Below are 24,957 nucleotides of genomic sequence, written 5' to 3'. Positions count from 1 at the left end.
AATGGGTTCTAATTATACAATCATCCTTCATAAGCCTCACTTTATACCCTATCAAATTACTATTGTGGAGATCCAAATTTATATAATTTGGATCAGGGGACTTCTAAAAATAAAAGCTTCCTTAAAAGGATGGTCACATTATTCCATAATATGCTACTGAAATAAAATACAATTCCTAAGACTAGTAGGACCTGTTTATTTTGAACAATTTAACTTTATTCTTACCTATGTTTTTGGAACCCAAAATGAAAAGGTACACTGTGAATGGGAAAGGAGAGAACACCTTCCACACACACAAAGAAACAGTATCTACATCTTGACCTACAGCAGGGAACCAACATTTCCTGGCCAAATCCCATAATCTTGCCATAGCATCCATTTGCTACATAACAGTTAATGGGAAAAAAACAGGGCATACCAATCTCCCAATTCCTAGGTAACTGCTCTTAAATCAGACAAGGGTATATTGCCCTAAAATTACCATGACTCCAATCCTTGTCAGCTTTATCACAATAGTACAATAACAGGAAACTGGGGTTTGTGCAAAACACTGCAGCTGGTCTGCAAGGACATCTGATAACCCTCCACTTGTCAGGATGCACAGATTTAAGAAGCCTTCTGAAACAGTTATATCCAGACTAGAGTTCTGTAGTAGTGGTCACAGACATTGCTTGAGAAAATGCCAGTTTTTCAAAAACTTTAGGAAAAGTCAATTCCTAAAATTCATTACACAAACACATAGTTGTCTAGACCCTCACAAGTAAAAGTTTCCTCTTATTGCTTCCCCCAACTTTTTCTTTCCTCAGGTGGATAATCTGAATAGGAAGAGCATGGATATGGATTGGGGATGAGAAAGAAAAGAATTGAATACTTATAAAGTACAGGACAAGTGGCTGAGTTCCTGGGAATAGTTTGAATGCTGCCTTATACTAATGCACTAGGTTGCTTCTTAAGGTCTTTTTTCAGTCTAATAATGATGATGATGATGATGATAATAAAACCTTAGGCTTCTATGTGGTTCAAGAACATAAAAATTTCATTACTTTACCTGATATTCCCAACCTTTGCATCATCAAAGCAAAGTTGATCTTTCAGGTTCTGCTTTAGTTCTAAATCCTATGATCCTAAGAAATCTTATCTATCTTCAGATACCTGCCACTTAACATAAGCATCTGGAAATAATATAAACCCCCAAATTCTACAATTCTGAGTACTAAAGCAAAATACAGTTACTTGCCACAGGGCAATATTCTGCTTCTCCTGATGAAATTAATTTAGTCCTGAGAAAGTGAAATTGATTCTGTATCACTTTTTTATTGATCCTATTTATTGTTAATTGATTTTGTCTTATAATTACTTACGTTATGGTCTCTGAACTTAGCAGAAATTCAGCTAGTCTATAAGTTAAGTTTAGAAATTTAGTTCTCATTGTTATTCTTGCCTTAAGGAAATCTGCTATCTCTGAAAAATGCATGTGTACACCAGGGGGTCTGTTCTAATATATTTACATCACCACGTTATCTTTCAAGGATGTCTGGTTTGCTGTCCAAAGAAGTCTTGTTCACTATCTCTGACATTACAAGTGGACTCAAATAATGAACATTTATTACTCATAGGAGACAAAGAAGGAGTTAATAGAAATGAGGCCACAGAAAGTGACTTGTTTTAGATCACAACCTGAGTCCCATTGAATCCCAATCTGGCAGTCTTTAGTTATACACGTTTCTTTTAAATAAAACCTTTAGAACTGTCAGTGTCAAGTGGAGATTTGTTTTTCAAGTAAAGCTGCTTATAACCAAGAATGGTAATGAGTGATTTATACACACACACATTCACAACTTCTAATCAATCATATTGTCTTCCATAGTTCAACTCTTTAGCCAATCATGTCCTCAATCCTCATGATGAGGCTAAACTTTTAAGCAATTTTATTCTTTCCCCATCTGTGAAGTTCTTTTCTTTGTTAATTACCCTCTCAAAACCATAAAAAGAAAACTGTTCTTCTGCTATGGATATTTGGCTAAAACTGAGGTGATCAGGAGGATTCTGGAAAGATGGCAGAATAAATCAGAAAATTCCAAGCCCTCCATATTTCACCCACAAACTAGATAAAATAGGGAGAACTTAGAGCTTTAAAAAACTGTAAAAAGAAAGTTGTAGAAAACAAATAAGAGCTGGCCCAGAACATTGGTCCTCCTGGAACAATAGGAGAAAATCTGAAGAAAGATACCAGAATAGAGAATTGGTCCCTGAGAAGTATAAACACCTCCAGGGTAGTTCTGTTAAAACTGAAAGCATTATTAAGATTCTTTTTTTGATTATAGCTTTCAGGTTCATCCAACTATTCTTATATTTTCTATTCTTCATCTATTATCCCGATCAGTTAGTTTTCTAATAAGATGTCTCACATTCTCTTCTATTTTTTGATTCTTCATATATGAGTTGATTATTTCTTGGTCTCTTAAAACTTTGCTGCCTTCCCCTTGCCCAGTTCCAAATTTTCAAGAATTCATTTTCTTCCTTAAGAGTTTGGATCTCCTTTTTCCTAAGAAGAGCTTACCTGATTTTCATAATCATCTTGTTTTTTCTGGTTTGTTCTTTTTAAAAATTTTTTTTAACTCAATCACTCTCATTTGAAATTAAGTCTTTTATGAGTTCTTTAAATGAATTCTTTTTTGGACACGTGACCATTTAACATTACTCTTTGGGATATTTTAGTTTCCTCCCTTGAAGATGGAACCCTGGTCTTCTCTATTCCCAAAGTAATTTCTATGGTTGAGCTCTTCTTCTCCCTACCCTCCTCAAAATAGATTATGGGTATAATCACCTCCAGTCTTAGAATATGAAGGAAAGTGCCTCTGGACTCAGGTGCTCCTTTAGTTCTCCCCTCAGGCCTGGAACCCACAACCAAGAATTCTACCCTTATGCATCCCTGCCCCATTGTTTCTGCATTCACCAAGCATGTGCTGGTTCCTTCCTACCCAGGAAAAAGTTTCCAGAACATAGCTAGGCTTAGCATCCCTTATCAGTAGAGGTTCCCCCAATTTTCCTGACTCAGATGCCTAATTTCCCATACGGTCCAGGAGGTGAAAAGTCCTCTGGCTGGGCCCAAGCTTGTATCTCCCAACCTGGTAAAACACAAGGCTTGCTGAAGCAGCAAGCCTGGAGGTATTTATACTTCACAAGGCCCAAGCCTTAGTCCAGATATCTTTCTTGAGGTCTTCTCCTATTATCTCAAGAGGATTGTTCCACACCAACTCTTAATTGTTTTTATTGCTTCTGGTTCAACCTGAGACACTATTTTGTTTAATTTGTAGGGGAAACCTAGAAACCTTGGAACTTTCTGACATTTTCTGCCACCTTCCCAGAACCCTCTTACTACTATTTCTTCAAAAGAAATTTTTTTTTGTGTGTTCAAGAACTAGATTTCAAGTAAGGGACAAGTTAAAACCAGCTTGAATGGGATCTAATTGTTAGATTTTTTTTAGTGTAAGTTTAGTGTAAGTACCATGGAATCCAGCAAACCCTATAGGTTATTTAGACTTAAAGAGAAAGAGAAAAACGTTAGTATAAGAGATTAAAATGAAAAATGTATGAAAAATGTATCATGCACCCTTTTTTCTTCAGTTAGCTGTTGATGTTATAGAAGGGCATTCTATCACGAAGTGTAAGAATCAGAAAGGACTTTATACATTATCCAATCCATCCCCCTCATTTTACTGATATGAAAATGAAGCCAAAGAAACAACAGTTTGGACATGTATACATATATTGTATTTAATTTATACTTTAACATATTTAACATGTATTGGTCAACCTGCCATCTGGGTGGGGGGAAGGAGGGGAAAAATTAGAACAAAGGTTTGGCAATTGTCAGTGCTGTAAAATTACCCATGCATATATCTGATAAATAAAAACTATATATATATATATAAAGAATCCTTAAAAAAAAAAGAAAAGAAAAGAAAAGAAAATGAAGCCACAGAAGGTGGTTTGTTTTAGATCACAACTTGGGTACTATTGAATCCCAATCTGACAATCTCTAATTATATAATGTTTCTTTTAAATAAAACTTTTAGAACTGTCAATGTCAAGTGGAGATTTGTTTTTCAAGTAAAGCTGCTTAAAACCAGGAATGGTAATGAGTGATTTACACACACAGCACACACACACACACATACCCACAAAATTTGTGATTTGTATTTATAAATCAAAACTTGCTCCCTTAAGGCTTAAAAAAACCCACCTTGCAAAAGTAACTGACAACTAATGGCAGAGAAAATAATGATGCTTATCTTTAATGGGTCAAACAATTTGTGAATAGCATAGGCCATCAAAAATGTACTCATGCCAGCAATAATCTTAGAGCTTGGAGCAATTCTGCAAACCCTACTTTGAAGAGAAAGGAAGATATGTCTATACTACTTGAAACAACCAAATTAAATACTCTCAAAGATATTCACGAGATGCCAATATGCAAAGAGAAGTTTAATTTACCAGCATACCCTGATCACAGTACACATTTTATTAGGAGAAAAATATACTGAAAAAGAGTAATCATTGTTTAATGAAAGATACACTGAATCATTGTTATGATTGATTTTACTTGATTATCACTCATGCCAAACAAAATATTGTGCTAATACAAAAATTAATTTATTATATATTTTGCTAAATACATACCATTAACTAACTAACCTTAGAAACCTTATTAACAAACTCTCATAGTATTTGTAGAAAGGGTAGAAAAGTCAAATACCTTATTTCTTGAAGTTATTATTTGTTTAATGACTATTCGGTCTGCCAGTAACAACACTTTTGTCACGGAAGAAAGAAGTAATCTTGCAGCTTTTATGACTCCTGTTTTGTCTGTAAAAATTGTTATCTGTCCATCACATTCTGCATTATTTAAACTGGTTACATCTGTAAGTTCTGCAATTGTTTCTCCTGTCAAGAAATCCAAAATAAAAACACAATTATTTTTAAAAGGTAAATGTACACTTAATCAGAGTCAGTCATATTATGCTGTCTTAGGTATCATGGAACTATACATCTTGTATTCCACATTTATTACGAAGATGATTAAAAAGTAAGCAGTAAAAATGTTTTTAAAAGAGATTTTTTAAAAACTTTATTTTTTGCTGTATGAAGATATATTCTGATGGAAGAGGATATCTTCAACATAGGGAGGATCCAACTCACTTCCAGTTGATCAATGATGGACAGAGATAACTACACCCAGAGAAGGAACACTGGGAAGTGAATGTAAATTGTTAGCACTACTGTCTATCTACCCAGGTTACTTATACCTTAGGAATCTAATACTTAATGTGCAACAAGAAAATGGTATTTACACACATATATTGTATCTAGGTTTTATTGTAACACATGTAGGATGTATGGGATTGCCTGTCATCGGGGGGAGGGAGTGGAGGGAAGGGGGGATAATTTGGAAAAATGAATACAAGGGATATTATACAAAAAAATTACTCATGCATATATACTGTGAAAAAAATTCTAAAAAAAAAAACCCTTTATTTTTTCCTTCAATTTCTAACATTTATTTAAAAAAATGTTGAGTTTCAAATTTTCTTCCTCCCTCCCTTGAGATGGTAAGCAAATTGATATAGGTTATACATGTTCAATCAAGCAAAATGTATTTCCTTATTGTTGTTTGGCTTTCATTCTTTTTTTTTTAATTTTATAATTATACATTTTTTGACAGTATATATGCATGAGTAATTTTTTTATAACATTATCCCTTGTATTCATTTTTCTAGATTTTCCCCTCCCTCCCTCTACTCCCTCTCCTAGATGACAGGCAATCTCATACATTTAAATGTGTTACAGTATAACCTAGATATAACATATGTGTGTAAATCCAATTTTCTTGTTTACTTATACCTTCCGAAGGTATAAGTAACCTGGTAGATAGACAGTAGTACTAAGAGTTTACATTCAATTTCCAGTGTTCCTTCTCTGGGTGTAGTTGTTTCTGTCCATCATTGATCAGCTGGAAGTGAGTTGGATCTTCTTTATGTTGAAGATATCCACTTCCATCAGAATACATCTTCATACAGTATTGTTGTTGAAGTGTATAGTGATCTTCTGGTTCTGCTCATTTCACTCAGCATCAGTTCATGCAAGTCTCTCCAAGCCTTTCTGAATTCATCCTGCTGGTCATTTCTTACAGAGCAATAATATTCCATAGCCTTCATATACCATAATTTACCCAACCATTCTCCAATTGATGGACATCCATTCATCTTCCAGTTTCTAGCCACTACAAAAAGGGCTGCCACAAACATTTTGGCACATACAGGTCCCTTTCCCCTCTTTAGTATTTCTTTGGGATATAAGCCCAGTAGTAGCACTGCTGGATCAAAGGGTATGCACAGTTTGATAAATTTGGGGGCATAGTTCCAGATTTTGGCTTTCATTCTTAAAGAGGACCATATTAGAGAGGTAATGCTATGACATGCAAGTGAATTGGATTTAAAGTGAGGGAGGGTTATGCAAAGTCTTCAGGCTCACTTTCTCCTTTATAGCTCTCTAAATCCAGTGACATGCTATGGATCAGGAGGCCTGAAGATGGCCCTGGATGTAGTGGGAGTCTTTGGCCAGTTTAAGTTAAAATCTTTAAAAGGTCTCAGTTTGATTGAGGCAACACCCAATCAGCGATTAAGGCTAAGCAAGAAAAAAAAAAAAAAAACAGATCTGGGAGACCCTCAGGCTTCCTAGCCAAAAGGGAAATTTTCATTCCTTCTGAGCCAATAAAGACTGGAACAAAAACCAAGTGGGGCTTGGCCTGTGAACTGTTGTTGGTCAATCAATGAAAGTGAGAATCATTTGAGTTTAAGGCATGGTCCTAACCTAACCCCCAAGATCTTGTGAGATTTCAGCAATCAAAATTTACATTTTTTGAGTAGAGCACCCACAGGCAAGAGTATGATATCATATTTGGACAGAGGAAAGGGAAAGAAGAAAGAAAAGAAATAGTTGTGTTGCTCAACCAGTCAGTTCCAGTTGGGTCCCCAATGGGGCAGCTCCTACTGTACTCACTGAGGTTGTTTGTTCTTCATTCTTATAGAGGACCATGACATCAGAGAGATAATGTCATGACATCCAAGTGAATTGGATTTAAGGATAGAAGGCTGTGCAGTCATCAGCCTCACTTTCTCCTCTGGAGCCATCTGGGTTGGATTGGGATGAATAGAGATGGGGCTGGATGCAGTGGGAACTTAGCCTTTTAAGCTAAGGTCATTAAAGGTCTCAGTTTGACTGAGGCAATGACCAATCAGTGATTAAGGCTCTTTATATAAGGGTTTTTTTATAAGTTAAATAAATAAGGTGACTTTTTCAATCTTAAACTAATCACCTCTCACCACCTGTCCTTCCCTTCCCCCCTCTCCCCCCCCCCCCCCCCCCCGCTCCAAGATGGTAAGCAGTTTGATATAGGTAATATATGTACAAATTTTGCAAACCACATTTCTATATTGTCATGCTGTGAAAGAAGACACAGACCCAAAGGAAAACAAAAAAATATCACAAATTGTATGGTTCAATCTACATTCAGATTTCATCAGTTCTTACTCTGGAGGAGGATAGCATTTTTCATCACAAAATCTTTGGAATTATCTTGAATTACTGTATTGCTAAGAAGACTAAGCCATTTAGCTAATCATCGTACAACAGTGTTGTTACTATGTACAATGTTCTCCTGGTTCTGCTCACTTCACTTTTTATGAATTTATGTAAGTCTTTTCAAGTTTTTCTGAAATCAGTTCGTTGGTCATTTCTTGAAGCACTCACATTCATATACCACAACCTATTCAGCTTTCCCCTAATTAACAAGCATCCCTTAATTTCTAATTCTTTGCCACAACAACAACTACAAAAAAGCTATTACAAATATTTTTGTACAAATAGGTCCTATTTGTGTTTTTTTTCCCAACAATCAGGTGATTCAGGTCAATTTCTGATGAAGAGAGAGTCATCTGCAGCCAGAGAGAGGACAATGGAGACTAAATGTGGATCACAACATAGTATTTTCACCTTCATTGTTTGCTTGCTTTTATTTTCTTTCTCATTTTTTCCCCTTTGTGATCTGATTTTTCTTATGCAGCATGATAAGTGTGGAAATATGTATGCAAGACTTGTAGTTTAACATATATTGTATTTCATGTTGTCTGGGGATGGGGTGAGAGGAAGGGAGGGAGAAAAATTTGGAAGATGTTTTGCAAAACTATCTTTGCAAAGATAGTTTTGCATATATTTTGAAAATAAAAAACTATTATTTTAAAAAAAGAAGAAAAAAATCATTTTCTTTTTTTTTTTATCTCTTTGAGATACAGACCTAGTGGTGGTTTTATTGGATCAAACGATATGCACAATTTTGTAGTCCTTCGGATACAGTTTTAAATTGCTCTGTAGAATGGTGGGATCAGTTCACAACTCTACCAACAATGAATCAGTGTCCCAATTTTCCCACATCCTCTCCAACATTTATCATTTTACTTTAAAAGAGATTTCTTTTAGAAAGTAAATTTCCTGATATTTCCTGGTTTCATTAATCACTTAATTAAATATCATAATTTGAAAGTGAAAGAACTAACACTGATAGACTAGTACCTTCAACTTAACATGTTCAAAATGAAAACTATCTTTTCCCTAAATAAAATCATCTTAATTTCTGATTTCCATATTTCTGTAGTGCCAGTATTAACAATCTTCCATGTTCAAAAGCTTGTCATAAATCTTTGTTCCCCTTCTCTGACTTCTCACTTATATTTTGTTGGGTTTTTTCACAAAACCAATTCATAATTTTATCAGTTCAATGGTTTTCTTTCAATTTTATTTATTTTCTCTTTTATTTTCAGAATTTCAAATTTGGCATTTAATTGGGGGGGGTTAATTTGTTCTTTTTCTAGCTTTTTTAGTTGCATGCCAAATTCATTGATGTTCTTTTTCTCTATTTTATTTAGCATTTAGTGATATAAAATTTCTCCTAAGAACTGCTTCGCTTCAGCCTTCAGAACTGCTTCAATCCCATCAATTTTGGCATGTCATCTCATTATTGTCATTCTCTTAGATGAAATTATAGATTGTTTCTATGATTTGTTGTTTTACCTACTCATTCTTTAGGATTAGATTTATTTAATTTGCAATTCATTTTGGTCTATTTCCCCCCAGCCCTTTATTATATCTAATTTTTATTGCATCATGCTCTAGAAAAGATGCTTTTGATTTTGAAGTTGTTATGCCCTAATGTATGATCAATTTTTATGTAGGTTCCATGTGGCACCAAGAAAAAAGTATATTCCTTTCAGTAACCATTCAATTTTTGCCAAAAATCTATCATACCTAACTTTTCTAAAAATTCTATTTACTTTCTTAATTTTTTATTTATTTTGTGGTTTGATTTATCTAGTTCTGATAGATCAAAGTTGAGATCCCCCACTAATATGGATTTGCTATCTTCGTGCAACTCTCTTAACTTCTCTAGGAATTTAGGGCCATTTGGTTTATATATGTTTAGTATTTTTTCATTATATATGATACTCTTTAAGAGGATGTAGTTTCCTTCCTTATCTCTTTTAATTAGATCTATTTTCATTTTTTGCTTGATCTAAGATCAGGATTGCTACCCCTATTTTTTTTTTTTTTACTTCAGCTAAAGCATAATAGATTCTGCTCCAGCCTTTAACCATTACATTATGTATATCTCTCTGCTTCAAATCTGTTTCTAGTAAACAACATATTTTAGGATTCTTGACCTTTCACATCTAATCAGTTGACAAATGCTATAGATTCTACTTCTTCAATATTCCTTGTATCTACTTCTTTCTTTCTAATTCCATTATTAATTTTCTAGTACATGTCCACATTATTATCAATTCATCCACCTGACTTCTTCCCATTTCCAATTTCTCTATCCTTCTATACTTCTTTTGACAAAAATCTGTGTCACTCCTTTCCTCAAATTCCTCAAAGGCTATTATTACTGAATAAAGTTCAAATTGCTGACATTCAAAGCACACCATTATATGATTTTATTTTATATTGCCAGTTTTATCTCATACTATCTTTTCTTCCATGGTTCAGCCAAACTAGATTATTTCCCCCGGGGACCTTAAGAAGTCCCTACTTTGCACTATTCTTATGAATGTATTATTTTGTATTAAAATTTTATATTAATATGTGTTATACTCTCATTGAAATAAAAGGCACTAGAGAAAGAAATGGTGGGAATCACTCTAATATCTCTGCCATGAAAAACTATCGGACTGTCGTTCTATAGTTCATGGGGTCATGAAGAGTTGGACATGACTGAATGACTGAATACTACATCTTCATATTACTTTGTGATCTCCAAAAGCAGGGACTATGTCTGATTTAATCTTTGTATCCTCTTTATTAGCATGCTACTTATCTCACATAAAAGATGTTTTTTAAAAAAAAAGGTAGTTACAGTTTACTGTTGAAGTTTTTTGTTAAAGTGTCTAAGCTGTAGACTTTATTAGAAGTTATTCATGCCAATAAAAGAACACAGTACAAAGAATCTTCAAAACTAGCATTTAAGTCTTATTAATTTCCTTATTAGTTCCTCTTATTACTTACATGTCTCTGGATAAATCACTCTGTATCTTAGTTTCTTCATTAGTAGTAACAATTGTACTGTATTATGCTCTAATCATGCAAGGAACTGAGATCTGGAGAACCAGGAAAAGTCTTCATGGATATGAAGGGCTACCATGTAAAAAAGGAATTAGAGTTGTGCTACTGCTTCCAAAGGACCAATAGGTAGGAGTTACAAAAAGATAAATTTAGACTAGACAGAAGGAAAATAATCCCTAACAATTAAATTACAAAAATATATGCAAAAAAAGAATAAACTGCATCAGGAGGGATCATGGGGAGAAGAACAGTCTGAGAGCAGAGACTGGATGATAATTTATCAGAGAGGATGTGGAAGGATATTCTTGTTCAGGTATGGGTTGAAAGAGATTGCCTGACGTCCCTTCCAGCTCTGAGAGTCTGTAAAAATATGGTTATCACTTGTATTATCTACCTTACAGCATTAATGCTTCATTTTTTCCATTCTTTAAAATTTTTTTTTTTTAAATAACGATATACCTCTCTTCTCCAGCCCCCTCACCAACTAAGAAAATAACAACAAAAAATAAAACTGTTAAGGCAAATTTCTGCATTGGTCATTCCCTCTGAAATCCCTACCAACATCAATATCAACACTAACACCAAAAATCTTAATTTGTATTCTATCATTTTTCCATCAGAAGGTGGGTAACATACATGTTTGATCATGTTTCCTCTGGAATCATGGTTATTCATGATATTGATCAGAATTCCTAAGTCTTTCAAAATTGTTTGTCCTTACAATATTTTTGTTTTTGTAAAGATTGTTCTTCCATGCTATAGATTATACATATGGGCACTTTTTGTCTTTGATTTTTTTTTTTAGCAGTATAGCTTAGTCAAAGGCTTTGCAGCTTAATCATTAGACCAGTTCACGGCTCCTTCAACAGCATAATATATCTGTTTTCCCGACAACCCTTCTGGCATCTGTCATTTTTCTTTTTTGGTCAATTTTGCTACTCTGATGAGTATAAGGTACATGTTCAGAGTTATTGTATTCTGTAGTTTTTTAATTAATAGTGATTTAGAATATTTGGCTATCAATACTTGGATTTCTTCATGTGAAATTTGTTCCTATCATTTAACCATTTATCAATTCTTATAAATTTAAATCAGTTCCTTATAGCTTAAAATTTTGATTTTTTTTTTTTTTTTGTTTGCTGAGGCAATTGGGGTTAAGTGACTTGCTCAGGGTCACACAGCTAGGAAGTGTTAAGTGTCTGAGCCTAGATTTGAACTCAGGTCCTCCTGACTTCAGGGCTGGTGCTCTATCCACTGCACCACCTAGCTGCCCTACACCTGTTTTCTCAGACTGCTTTTCAATTTTCCTAAATAGTTTTTGTCAAAGAATAAATTCCTACTTTAAAACCCAGGTTTTGGGGACTTATCAAATATTAGGTGACAATGCTTAATTGTTTCTATATATTACATATCTAATTTGCTCCTCTGATCAAGCTATTTCTTTTTTTAAATTATAACTTTTTATTTACAGAATATATGCATGGGAAATTTTTACAACATTATCCCTTGCACTCACTTCTCTTCCAACTTTTCCCTTCCTTCCCTCCATCCCCTTTTCTAGATGGCAGGAAGTCTTATACAAGTTAAATATATTACAGTATATCCTAGATACAATATATGTGTGCAGAACCATACAGTTCTCTTGTTGCACAAGAAGAATTGGATTAAGAAGGTAAAAATAACCTAGGAAGAAAAACAAGAATGCAAGTAGTCCACATTCATTTCCCAGTGTTCCTTCTCTGGGTGGAGCTGATTCTGTCTATCACTGATCAATTGGAACTGAAATGGATTTTCTCATTGTTGAACATATCCACTTCCATCAGAATACATCATCATACAGTATTGTTGTAGAAGTGTATAATGTAATCAATCTATTTCTTAACTAGCACCAAATTGTTTTTATGCTTGCTACCTTATAGCATAATTTGAGAGTCCCCCTTCCTTATTACTTTTTTTTTCATTAATTCTCTTGAGATTCCTAACCTTTTATTCTTTAAAATGAATTTTATTATTTTTTTCTTAGCTCTATAAAGTAATCCTTTTGTAGTCTCAATGGTATGGCAGTAAAAAAGGACATTAATTTAAGTAACACTGCCATACATTATATCATCTTGGCCTATCCATTGCCAACGAATATTTCTTCAATCTACAATCTACATCTCTTTTTCTAGTTATTCATATAATCCTTGTGTCTAAGCCACTTCTTCATCTAAGACACTACTTTATATTTGTCCTGAAGTTACTTGTTTTTGTCTTGGGTTTCTTTTAATCTACAGTATTTCTTCCTTGTTTTGGGTACCCTAGTGTGACCCCTCTCCCTATCTCTTGCTGTCTTTTTTTTGGCATAGTTCTGACCTGAATGGAAGAACTTTTTTTCTGGGTTTTTTGTTGTTTTTGTTGTTGTTGTTGTTTTGCTAGAGTATGTGGGAGAGCTGGGCATCTCTACAACCTTTCATTTTGCCAACTTAACCATTAGTATGTATTATTCAGTCTATAGATGGTGTTTCTGGATCACCTGATTGCCCATTCTGGCTATAAAAGCTTATTTTGATATACATTATGAGATGGCAAATTATGTGAAAGGATGATAAAGAGGAAATTAGTGTTTTGGGTCTTATTTCTCTGGCTCACGTCTTCTTAAGATGGAAAAGGATATGGAAGGGGCAAAAAAAGTCATGAGCTCCATTTTTGATATAGTGAGTTTGAGAAACCTATAGGACATTAAAGTGAAGGTGTTTATTAGTTGTGATTAAAGAATGGAACTCAGAAGAGATAGTGGATATCATACATACATACATATATACATGCGTGTATATATGAATATACTATGTACACATGTCATCTATAAAGAGATCATTATATATATGGTAGGACACGTGCATGTAAAATATATGAATCTACACATTTTCTGCACAGGGATCATTAACTTCTAGCAGCTGAAAAATTCAGCAAAAGAAAGAATTCATAGTTAGAAGATAAGATGTTTCAATTTTGTTGAATATTAGGGGATGATAAATGAGGATCTAGCAAAAACAATTGAATAGAAATTACTGAACAGGTAAAAGGAGTACCAAAAGAAAGCAGTATCATGAAAGACAAGGGAAGAAAGAGTATCTAAGACAGAAAGCAGTCATGCTTTCTATCTGTATAGCAATCACATTGGCATTAGACATCTAAAAATATAAATATTCACATACCTGCTTGTTTTGCTTCCAAGCAAGCAATATTTATTTCTTCTTTCAAATCCCAATTTTCATTGGCTATAGCCTCCCCTACTGTAACAAATCTTCCAACTGCCAAGTTGACTGCTTGTCCCACTCGCTGAATTGCTTGCAAAGTTTTATCTGACCGTTTTGTTTTATCTTTATGATTAATAAGTGTAGTTATCTATAAACATAAGAGAAAAAACTGTATTAGAATTGTATATCAATTACCTTTTAAAAACTAAAGTATTTATCTAATCACACCAATGGCTAATTGTGGTCATTATGTAGCACAAGTTATTTTAGTGGAGTAAGTTAAGCATTGGGCCATTACTAGTAACATCATCCCATGCTACAATTCAGGACTATTATTATTATTCCACCAAAATCAAGCTTAAAGTTTATTCTGTAGGCATCATATCTATCCTTCAATAATTGGTTGGAACAATGAAATCTATTTTTCCATTTGTTGCTTTGCCAAGCAATAATAACAAATGTTAGGTGGGAGGTAGATCTTGGTGGAGAAAGCTGGCTCATTACCTTCACAGAATCCACAACTGTCATCACCAAATGCTGTCCTTAGTTCCCAGTTTTTATGTTTTCCTTGAAACTCAAATTCCAGATCTCCCTGATAGCTCCAAATCCAGCTTGAATATGACATAACCACTCATTTTAAGCATACTTTCATAACATTTATGTTTCATTATTGTACCAGAAGCAAAGAAACAAGTCATTTAACCTCTTTGAACCTCAGTTTCCTCATCTGTTAAGTGAGGAATTGCACCTGAGGTTCCTTTCAGCTAAGGAATAAGGAAACAAACAAAAATTTAGTCCCTTCCAAGATACTGATTGAAAGGACCTTTAAAAGGCCCTTTAAAAAACACATACATGAAATAATATTAATTGAAAAACTAAAAATAATCAATCTGTAATAGTTTTTAATGGCAAAAGACATACATTAAAAATAGGAACAAAATTATGAGATGCAGATAGTTGGTTTAGACTCTTATGTAAAATTGTTTGCTAATAAGTAGTAATGACGTTGATAATGGGAAAGGTTTTAAAACAAATTAAAGCACTAAACACATTTCAGAGTGTGCAGGTTTTGCAGTGATTGCAGTATTCTTTCCATTTAGCATGGAAAATCAGAATTTGTTATATTTTTTTTCAAGCTCTGGAAAAATTTCCTTTTACATATAAAATTGAGGTTGAAAATAAGAAGTAAACTAGAAAAGATCAGATAATGCAGAAATACAGTGCAACAGATTGAGAAAAGACTAAGAGGTAAAATTTCCCTGAAACAAACAGAAATCAATGATTCCATGAAACAATAATATTGATCAGTAAACATTTATTAGGCTCTGTGTTTTAGGTATTGTGGTAGGTGCTGGGGATACCAAAAGAAACTTGAACCCAAAAAACTTATAATCTAATAGTATGAATAAAATATGAAAAGTAGTCTAATATGTCTGGAGAATGTAGCAGTAAGGAATAGTAGTAGTATAAAATATAGTTAAGACTATCTTAAAACTGAAGATCTAAGAAAGACAAATATTTGGTTAAGATCTGAGTTCATTTCACTTGTAAATCCATATAGGCCAGAAATTGTTTCTGACAAATTTTTATCCCTTTAAAAGACAATTTGTGACTTAATTTCTCTTTATGTTTTTGTAAATATCTGTCTATTTCATTTATTTTTTAGCTAGTGGGTAGAGCCCTGAAACAGATAAGTTCAAATTTGGCCTCACACATGTACTGCTGTGTAACCCCGAACAAGTCATTTTTAAGCAGTTTGCCTCAATTTCAACATCATAGTAATAATAGTAGTAATAATAATAGTATCTATCTTTCAGTGATATTTATGAGGATTAAATGAGATAATGTGTAAATATGTGTAAAGTACTTAGCATAGTGCTTGACATATAGCAAATAGTAAAGAATGCTTGTTTCCTTATTATTAGCAAATAATTGGATACAGCAGTTATTGAGTTATTATAAATTTTATTTCCTCTTCATTTATTGTATATTTTTCATTAAAATTTTTTGGCAATTTATTTTCCCCCCTTTAAAAAAAGATCAAATTAGCTAATGGTTTATCTACTTGTTTGGTACTTATTTTTTCAAAAAAAAAAAAAAAAAAGGCAGCTAAAGCTTAGTTTTATTTATCAGTTCAACAGTCTTTTTTGTTAAACATTTTTAATTTTTAGAATTTTTACTTTTGTGCTTATGTCATGATTTATTAATTTTCTGGTGTTATTGTATTTTCTTTCTCTCTTTGTTAGCATGAGTATTAGAAGATATATTCCATTCTGATATGTTGTCTCATTAATTTGTTTATTGCTTCTATGTTTTATTCTTTGGCTCACTCTTTTAAAAAAGTTTTATTTTTTAATTTTATACTACTATAATTTCTCAATGACATTCACCCTCTCCAAAAAAAACATTAATAATAATAAAAACATATGGCCAAGGAAAACAAATCAACACATTTGGCCTATTTATTTATTTATTTATGTGTTTGTTTATGTATTTATTTATTTATTTATTTATTTTGCTGACGGGCAATTGGGTTAGTGACTTTGCCCAAGATCACACAGCTAGGAAGTGTTAAGTGTATGAGACCACATTTGAACTCAGATCCTCCTGACTTAAGGGCTGGTGCTCTATCCACTGTGCCACCTCGCTACCCATTTACTCTTATTTTTAAACATCAATTTTATTTTCAAATATTTCCCCCATCCCTCCCTAGTAAGTCATCACTTATAGCAAAGAATAAAAAAAAATTAAGGCAGTTCAGCAAACTAATACCCCAATCATGTCTGCCACTCTGTGAAATACTCAACTTCTTTGATCTTCCATCTCTACAAAAATGGAGTTAGAAGATAGATTTTTCAATTTTTCTCCAAGAATAAGCTTAGTCATTATTTCACTTTTTAAAAGTCTTTTCCATTTAAATTGTTTTATCTTACTTCATGCTGCAACAGCTAACATATATTTCACAAGCTTCTCTGAATTCTAATTCACAGCTTTTTCCAGCTCAGTCAGTATTATATTCATGTATCACAATTTGTTTAGCCACTTCCGATGGGTAAATTTTTTGCTGCTGCTTCTTTATAAGTACAAAAGGTGCTGCTAAAAATGTCTTGGTAAACAGGAGATCCTTCTGTTTTTGTTTGTTTGTTTGTTTGTTTGTTTTTTAACAGGAGTATGTGTCCAACAGTGAAATCTTTGGATCAAAGCATAAGAATATTTTAATAAATTTTAAAAAAATAATATCAAATTGCTTTATAGAATGGCTGGTTCAATTTCCATTTCCACTCTTATTATAATCTATTATTGTGCCCATCTTCTCTAATATTAGCTATTTCTATCTTTTGTTGTGAAATAAAATCTCAGTTGTTTTGATTTTCATTTTTCTTATTATTACTGATTTGGGGAATCTTTCTTTTGAACATTATTCATACACATTTGTTAGTTGAGATGGCATTATTTAGTTTTTGTTTAGATCTGAGTCCTTTGTACATTTCCCCCCATCTTATTACAGTTTTATATATAGGGATATATATCTATAAAGGGTTAGAGAAGAGACATATGATTTTTTTATTTTATTTTTTTATTAAAGCTTTTTATTGACAGAACACATGCATGGATAATTTTTCAACATTGTTCCTTGTATCACTTCTGTTCCAACTTTTCTCTTCCTTCCTTCCACCCCCTTTCCTAGATGGCAGGCAGTCTCATACATGGTAAACAGGTTAAAACATATCCTAAATACAATATATGTGTACACATTCGTACAATTCTCTTGTTGCACAAGAAAAATCAGATTCAGAAAAGTAAAAATAACCTGGGAAGAAAAACAAAAATGCAAGTAGTCCACATTCATTTCCCAGTGTCCTCTCTCTGGGTGTAGCTGTTTTTATCCATCTTTGATCAACTGGAACTGAACTGGATCTTCTCATTGTTGAAATTATCCACTTCCATCAGAATTGATCCTCATATAGTATTGTTGTTGAAGTGTATAATGATCTTCTGGTTCTGCTCATTTCACTTAGCATCAGTTCATATAAGTCTCTCCAAGCCTCTCTGTATTCATCCTGCTGGTCATTTCTTACAGAACAATAATATTCCATAACATTCATATACCATAATTTACCTAACCATGGGCATCCATTCAATTTTCAGTTTCTAGCCACTACAAAAAGTGCTGCCACAAACATTTTTGCACATGTAGGTCCCTTTCCCTTCTTTAATATCTCTTTGAGATATAAGCCCAATAGTAACACTGCTGGATCAAAGGGTAGGCACAGTTTGATAATTTTTTGAGCATAGTTCTAGATTGCTCTCCAGACTGGTTGGATCTGTCCACAACTCCACTAACAATGCATCAGTGTCCCAGTTTTCCCATATCCCCTCCAACATTCATCGTTATCTTTTCCTGTCATCTTAGCCAATCTGACAGGTATGTAGTGGTATCTCAAGAGTTGTCTTAATTTGCATTTCTCTGATTAATAGTGATTTGGAACATCCTTTCATATGAGTAGAAATTGTTTCAATTTCATAATCTGAAAATTGTTTGTTCATATCTTTTGACCATTTATCAATTGGAGAATGGCTTGATTTCTTATAAATTAGAATCAATTCTCTATATATTTTGAAAATGACGATTTTATTAGAACCTTTAACTGTAAAAATGTTTCCCCAGTTTATTACTTCCCTTCTAATCTTGTTTCCATTAGTTTTTTAACTTGTATATAATCAAAAATTTCTATTTTGTGATTATAACTAGACTTCTTCTTTGGCCACAAATTCCTTCCTCCTCCACAAGTCTGAGAGGTAAACTATCCTATGTTCTTCTAATTTATTTATAATCTCATTCTTTATGCCTAAATCACAAACCCATTTTGATCTTATCTTGGTGTACGGTGTTAAGTGTGGGTCTATGCCTAGTTTCTGCCATGCTTATTAACAGTTTTCCTAGCAGGTTTTGTGAAATAGTGAATTCTTAATCTTTGGGTTTGTCAAACACTAGATTGCTATAGTTATTGATTACTTTGACCTGTGAACTTAATCTAATCCACCGATCCCTAGTCTATGTCTTAGCCAATACCAAATGGTTTTGGTGACCACTGCTTTGTAATATAGTTTTAGATCAGGTACAGCTAGGCTGCCTTCATTTGATTTTTTGATTTAAATGGAATTTCTCTTTGTATCTCTTGCTATTGGATTTTGTTGGTGCATATAAAAATGCTGAGAATTTATGCGGATTTATTTTGTATGTATTATTTCTAATAGCTTTTTAGTAGAATTTCTGGGGTTCTCAAGTATACCATCATAACATCTGCATAGAGTGATAATTTGGTTTCCTCATTACCTCTTCTAATTCCTTTAATCTCTTTCTCAACTCTTATTGCCGAAGCTAGCATTTCTAATACAATCTTGAATAGTAATGGTGATAGTGGGCAACCTTGTTTCACTCTGATCTTATTGGGAATGGTTCCAGTTTATCCTCATTAATATGATGTTTGTTGGTTTTAAATAGATGCTCCTGACTATTTTAAGGAAAAGTCAATTTATTCCTATACTATCAAGTGCTTTTAATAGGAATGGAGGTTAGATTTTATCAAATGCTTTTTCTGCAACTATTGAGATAATATATGGTTTTTCTTAATTTAGTTATTGATATAGTCAATTATGCTAATAGTTTTTCTAATATTGAACCTGCCATGCATTCCTAGTATAAATCCTACTTGGTAATGGTTTATTATCCTGGGAATTATTTTCTGTTATCTTTTTGCTAATATTTTATTTAAGATTTTTGCATCAATATTCAATAGGGAGATTGGTCTATAATTTTCTGTCTCTGTTTTCAACCTACCTGGTTAAGGTATCATAATCATATCTGTGCCATAAAAGGAATTTGATAGGACTCCTTCAATCCCTATTTTTTCAAATAGTTTATATAGCATTGAAGTTGATTATTCATTAAATGGTTGGTAGAATTCACATGTAAATCCATCTGGTCCGGAGATTTTTTTCTTAGGGAGTTGATTAATAGCTTGTTCTATCTCTTTTTCTAAAATGGGATTGTTTAACCAATTTATTTCTTCCTCAATCTGGGCAAGCTATATTTTTGAAGGTATTCTTCCATTTCCTTGAGACATATGATTTTATAAGTATGGGAATTTCTGGGTGAGGAAGCTCCTCTACAGCTTAGAGTTTTAGAGAATTGCTGAATGTACTTGAGAGAGAGATACTTGAACACAATTCTTCTAGGCTTTAAGACCACTTTTTTATCAATTGTGCATTTAGTTATGATCTTTTTTGTCCCAACATATGTTCAAATTTTGTAAAAGTATCCATATTTCTTTTAAAAATTATTATATTCTACAAAATTTCTATTCAATAATTGTTAAATGTCTATTATATCTAGTTTTTCTAAATTATAAAAAAATTGCATAAACTATAACTTGTTTTTTTAATAGGTTGGATTAATTTCCTCTGCCATTACCAGTGAATTTTTATGTGCATAATGTAAATGTAAGGCCAACACAGAATAGCCCTCTTTGCAATTTGATCAGTGCCAATCTTAAAGTAATTTTAACTTGTATTTCTTTTATTAGTGACAATTTTGAGCACTTCTTAGATGGTTGTTGATAACTTTCATTTCTTCTTTTGAGATCTGTTTGTTCATATCCTTTGACCACTTATCTATTTGGCGATGGCTTTTAATAAAGTTTCTAATCTAACCTTCTTGCCTGAATTTAATATCATCTGTCTACAAAAGATATGAGAATTCATTTCTAACAGAAAGATCTAACAGTCTGATAGCACTTTACTAACACTTTCTTTTGCAAGAACCTTTCTCATAGAACTATTTATCAGAAGAAAAATACAAAGGCTAAAACCAGTAATTGCATATTATCTGACGGGGGGAATAGCAAAACTAGTCATGCTGTTTTTCTTTATTAGAAAAACAAATACTAGGAAGTAAAATGGAAACAAAACTGCCCAAGTTTTTGTTCATCAGAACAATCCTACAAATTGAAATCAATTAAGTTATACTGGTCCAAATATATGTTGATTTGTATTGTTTAAAGAGGTGTATAAAACACTTGTAGTCTATGATTTCAGTATCTATTTCCCAAGACAACCTTTCCCAAGACAACTCTTCCCAAGAAACCTCATTTTATGAATGATGGTAATACTTTCAGGTAATCTATATTTGGACTAATAATATAAAATATTCCAAAAAGAAATTAGATTCCTATAGATCCCAATAGAAGGTTTTGGGTTCAACTTCCAAGGAATATAAGGACACTTTTCCACAGAAAAGTAAGAAAGACAATGAGAGAAATGACTTTATTCAATTATACAAATTTATCTTTGCAGTTTGTTCAATTTAATCAGTAATTATTCGACACCAACAATACACCAGCAAATCTTGATATTTGCTATATATCAAGATTAGAAAGAAAAAAATAAAACAAAACATCCCTGTTTTCAAGGAACTTAAATACTACTGAAGATTTCAACCTGGGTAACTACAGTGTCACCCTTGACAGAAACAAGAAAGTTAGGTGGAAGTGAAGGCTTAGGAGGATAATGAGTTACCTTTTGAAATCTAAAATGTCTATGAGATATTCAAGTGGAGTTGTTCAGTAAACATTTGATGATGTGGGACTGGAGTTTGGGAAATATTAGGGCTGGATATGTATATTTTAGATCTGGGTTGTGGAGAGTTTCAGTAGGGAAACTCTGGGTAAGGTATAAAATCCCAGAGGGAACCTGCTAACAATGTCTGGTGAATGTGATGAAGTAAAGGCAACAAAGACATTTATATATATATGTGTGTGTGTGTGTGTGTGTGTGTGTGTGTGTGTGTGTGTGTGTGTATATGTATATATATATATATATACACATATATATGCATATATATACATATATATATACACACACACACATATATATATATACACATATATATGTATACACACACACACACACACACACACACACACACACATATATATTTATGAGTCTGACCATAATAAGGAGGAGAGCTAAAAGATGATATCCTGAGGGAACAGGAGGATCAAATGGAACTTTTAAAAGATGAGAGAAATCTGAGCAAGTCTGTATTTAGGGAAGAAACCAATGAATAAAGAGACTAAAATTTATAGAGAGGATCTGTATAATTCCTTTCAGTTGTCACTCCGTGGTCCTATGATAATAGGAAAAGGCTCTAAGAGGAAAAAAAGAAGAGATAAGAAATATGGACCTAGCAAAGAAAAGCAACAATTTCTCCAAGACTTGCACAAAACTAGAGAGAAAGAGGATAATTCTGAAGGGACTGCAGTCCCTTGCATATCACAGGTGTTTAATAAAAAAATAAGTCAGGGCATCAAGTCAGGGCATTATGTGAGTAGATTTAATAAAGGCTTTTAAGATTACATGTGGCTGTCCTTGAGTGTGCTACCGGTTATTAAACTACAGATTCAAGAAACCATGGCCAGAGACCTTTGAAGGCCTCAAGAGGAGGTGAACCAGGTAGAATTGACACTGCAGAGGTCAGTGGTCAAAGGTACTCTGTTGGGCCTTGGACAGACTGGTAATAGAAACTGCCAGGAGTGCATGTTACATTATACCCCAAGGAGGTAAACAAAAAAAAACAAAACAAAACACTCAGAGCAGTACTATTTTTGTGGCAGCAAATAACTAGAAGCAAAATAGATGCTAATTAGCTGGGGAAAGATTAAATAAGCTGTGGAAAGTAAATATAATGAAATATTAATATAAGAAACGACATATGAAGAATTCAGAGAAGCATAAGCCTTATGAATGAAGAACTAAGAAAACATCATATGCAAATGCAATGATGTAAATGCAAAGACCATTCCCCCAAAAGGTGAAACTGAATATTATATAATTATACTGACCAAATTTGGCTCCAGAAAGGAAAGATGAAAATGTATCTCTTTTTCTTGAAGAGGTAAAAAATTACCAGTATGGATCACTGCATAGGTGTACAGGAAGGGATATATTCAGAAAATAAAGTATAATAAAATGGATTGTATCAATAATTCTTAATAAGAAATTAAATTTTGTAAAATGGTTATAGTTTCTTTTTTATTAAACTCAGTATGCCAGCTTTTCTCTTCAATAAATAGCAGAATTCGATTTCCCAATACAATTATCCAGGGGAAAGAAGAATTGAGCAACAAATACCCCAATAACACAGCTGGCATTTACATAACAGCTTCAGATTTATTAGGCATATTATAAACATTAACTCATTTGATGCTCAAAATAACTTTGTGAGATGGATTCTATTATTATCCCCATTTTAGAGATGAGGAAACAGAGGCTGAAAGAAGTAAAGTTAACTTGCCCAAGGTCACCCAACTAGATCTGAGGTAGGATTCTAACTCAGGTATTCCTGACTCTAAGTCCAACATTCAACTGAAGAATTCACAATGGCCATTCTCTTTGGCGAAAGGGTTTTATTTAAAGAAGAGGTTACAGAAAAAATGAAGAGATACAAAAGACACCAGAAATGGTAAATATGAAATAGAGTGAAAGAACATATGAAAGACAAGTTCCTCAATGAAACTCACAATTATCCAGTGGAAAGGGAGCACTCCATGAGGTTGGGGCATGCCCTTAGATGACAGGCTAAATCCTGAAAAAGACTTAGCACCCTAAAAGTGTTAGTTAGCTTTAGGGAGGAAAAGTGGGGTTGAGAAGCATAATAGAATTAGGAGAGATACCATGTGGCATGGGGGAATGGTAAGAGAAAGAACACCATGAGGTACAGTGCCAGTGGTAAACTGACCCAACAGAGGGTAGTAATGAAGCCATAGGCCATAAATTGTTTTATAAGGAGAATTTAGTTTCAGGAGACTTGACCCAACCTGGATTTCTCACTGGATTACCTCACGAGGGTTGGGAGCATTGAACTAAATTTATCTCTATTATCAGAACCTTCTTCCTCAGGGAATAATTTTTATCAATTCTTCAGTTTCTCTTTGCCTATCACATCCATCATTCAAGATCTCATCGTTTCCCTGCTCTTTTCATTTGTTAAGAAATCTTTTGAAAAATGGATTAAGGATCCCCAAACAGAAGACAACTTAGAAGACCAATGCTGAATTTTTTTAGGGGTCAAATCTGGGGCCACAAATCTGGAGTTAAGTAGTGTCCAGAAACTGGGAATGAAATATAGTGGTCTATGTAGCTGAAGTGTTACAGAGATGAACTGAAGTCAAAATTTGGTGACATCACAGAGTATAAAGTTGGTTACTAGGGAACTATAAGAGATTAGTACAGGGTCAGTTTGAACCTTACAGGGGTCCAATCAGATGGTAGTATTTTGCTAAGTTCCATTCATCCCAACAATCAGTTTCACTCCAAACAAATGGGTTCCAAAGTCCTTAGGGTATGGGACAATGATCTCATCTTCTGAACTACTTCCTGCTGGGAATGGACATAGAGAGGAATTGGAGGAGTGGATTAGGAGGTGAATGAAATGAATTATTCAGTGAATTCTGAGTCATATCCCTGAAGCTGAAGCTGATCAATATAGCTGTCTAGTGCTGGTCATCTGAAGGTGAATTCACAAAATCCTAGAAGAAAAGAAACCTAAAAAGCAGAGGTTAGGGACAGTATCATTGCTAACAATAAAGGGGTAGCACAAAAATACATGTGCCAAAGTATTTAAAAGGACTTAAGCATTGGGTAGAGATAATATATTGTAGGGGCATAGATGGTGCCTGAAATCAGGCTTTGTCCTAGTCTCACCAAAGAACTCTCCTCCCACTGACAGTAACACTCAGGGTGGGGGGCAAGAATATATGTTTAAAGGTTAAAAAATTAAGACAAGAAATATGGAAGAAAACAATTGACCTAGAGAGAGAATGATTTTCTCCACCTTCCCTGAAAATTCTGTACATAGCTGGTTAGACATAATTTCTTTTATCAGAGAGAGACATTATCTACAAAAAAAGACCTTGAAAGAAAACCCAGAAGTAGCAATTAAAAGGGAAAGGAGATAGGATGGATTTTTTCAGAGATCTCA

At 33.4% G+C, this 24,957-nt stretch overlaps 1 protein-coding gene across 1 annotated transcript in view; it reads right to left on the bottom strand.

Annotated features, from left to right (window-relative positions):
- The window catches only part of CTNNAL1 (catenin alpha like 1), a 99,361-nt gene that overhangs the window by 59,832 nt on the left and 14,572 nt on the right, over positions 1–24,957 (bottom strand). The window contains exons 2-3 of the mRNA XM_074280064.1: positions 13,875–14,064; positions 4,760–4,947 (exon numbers count right to left, since the gene is read on the bottom strand). Of these exons, the coding sequence (XP_074136165.1) occupies positions 4,760–4,947; positions 13,875–14,064 (378 nt within the window). The remainder of the gene's footprint in view (positions 1–4,759; positions 4,948–13,874; positions 14,065–24,957) is intronic.

Source organism: Sminthopsis crassicaudata, chromosome 1, assembly GCF_048593235.1.
Source record: "Sminthopsis crassicaudata isolate SCR6 chromosome 1, ASM4859323v1, whole genome shotgun sequence".
NCBI classification, from domain to species: domain Eukaryota; kingdom Metazoa; phylum Chordata; class Mammalia; order Dasyuromorphia; family Dasyuridae; genus Sminthopsis; species Sminthopsis crassicaudata.
This window is presented reverse-complemented; position numbering and strand designations above follow the sequence as displayed.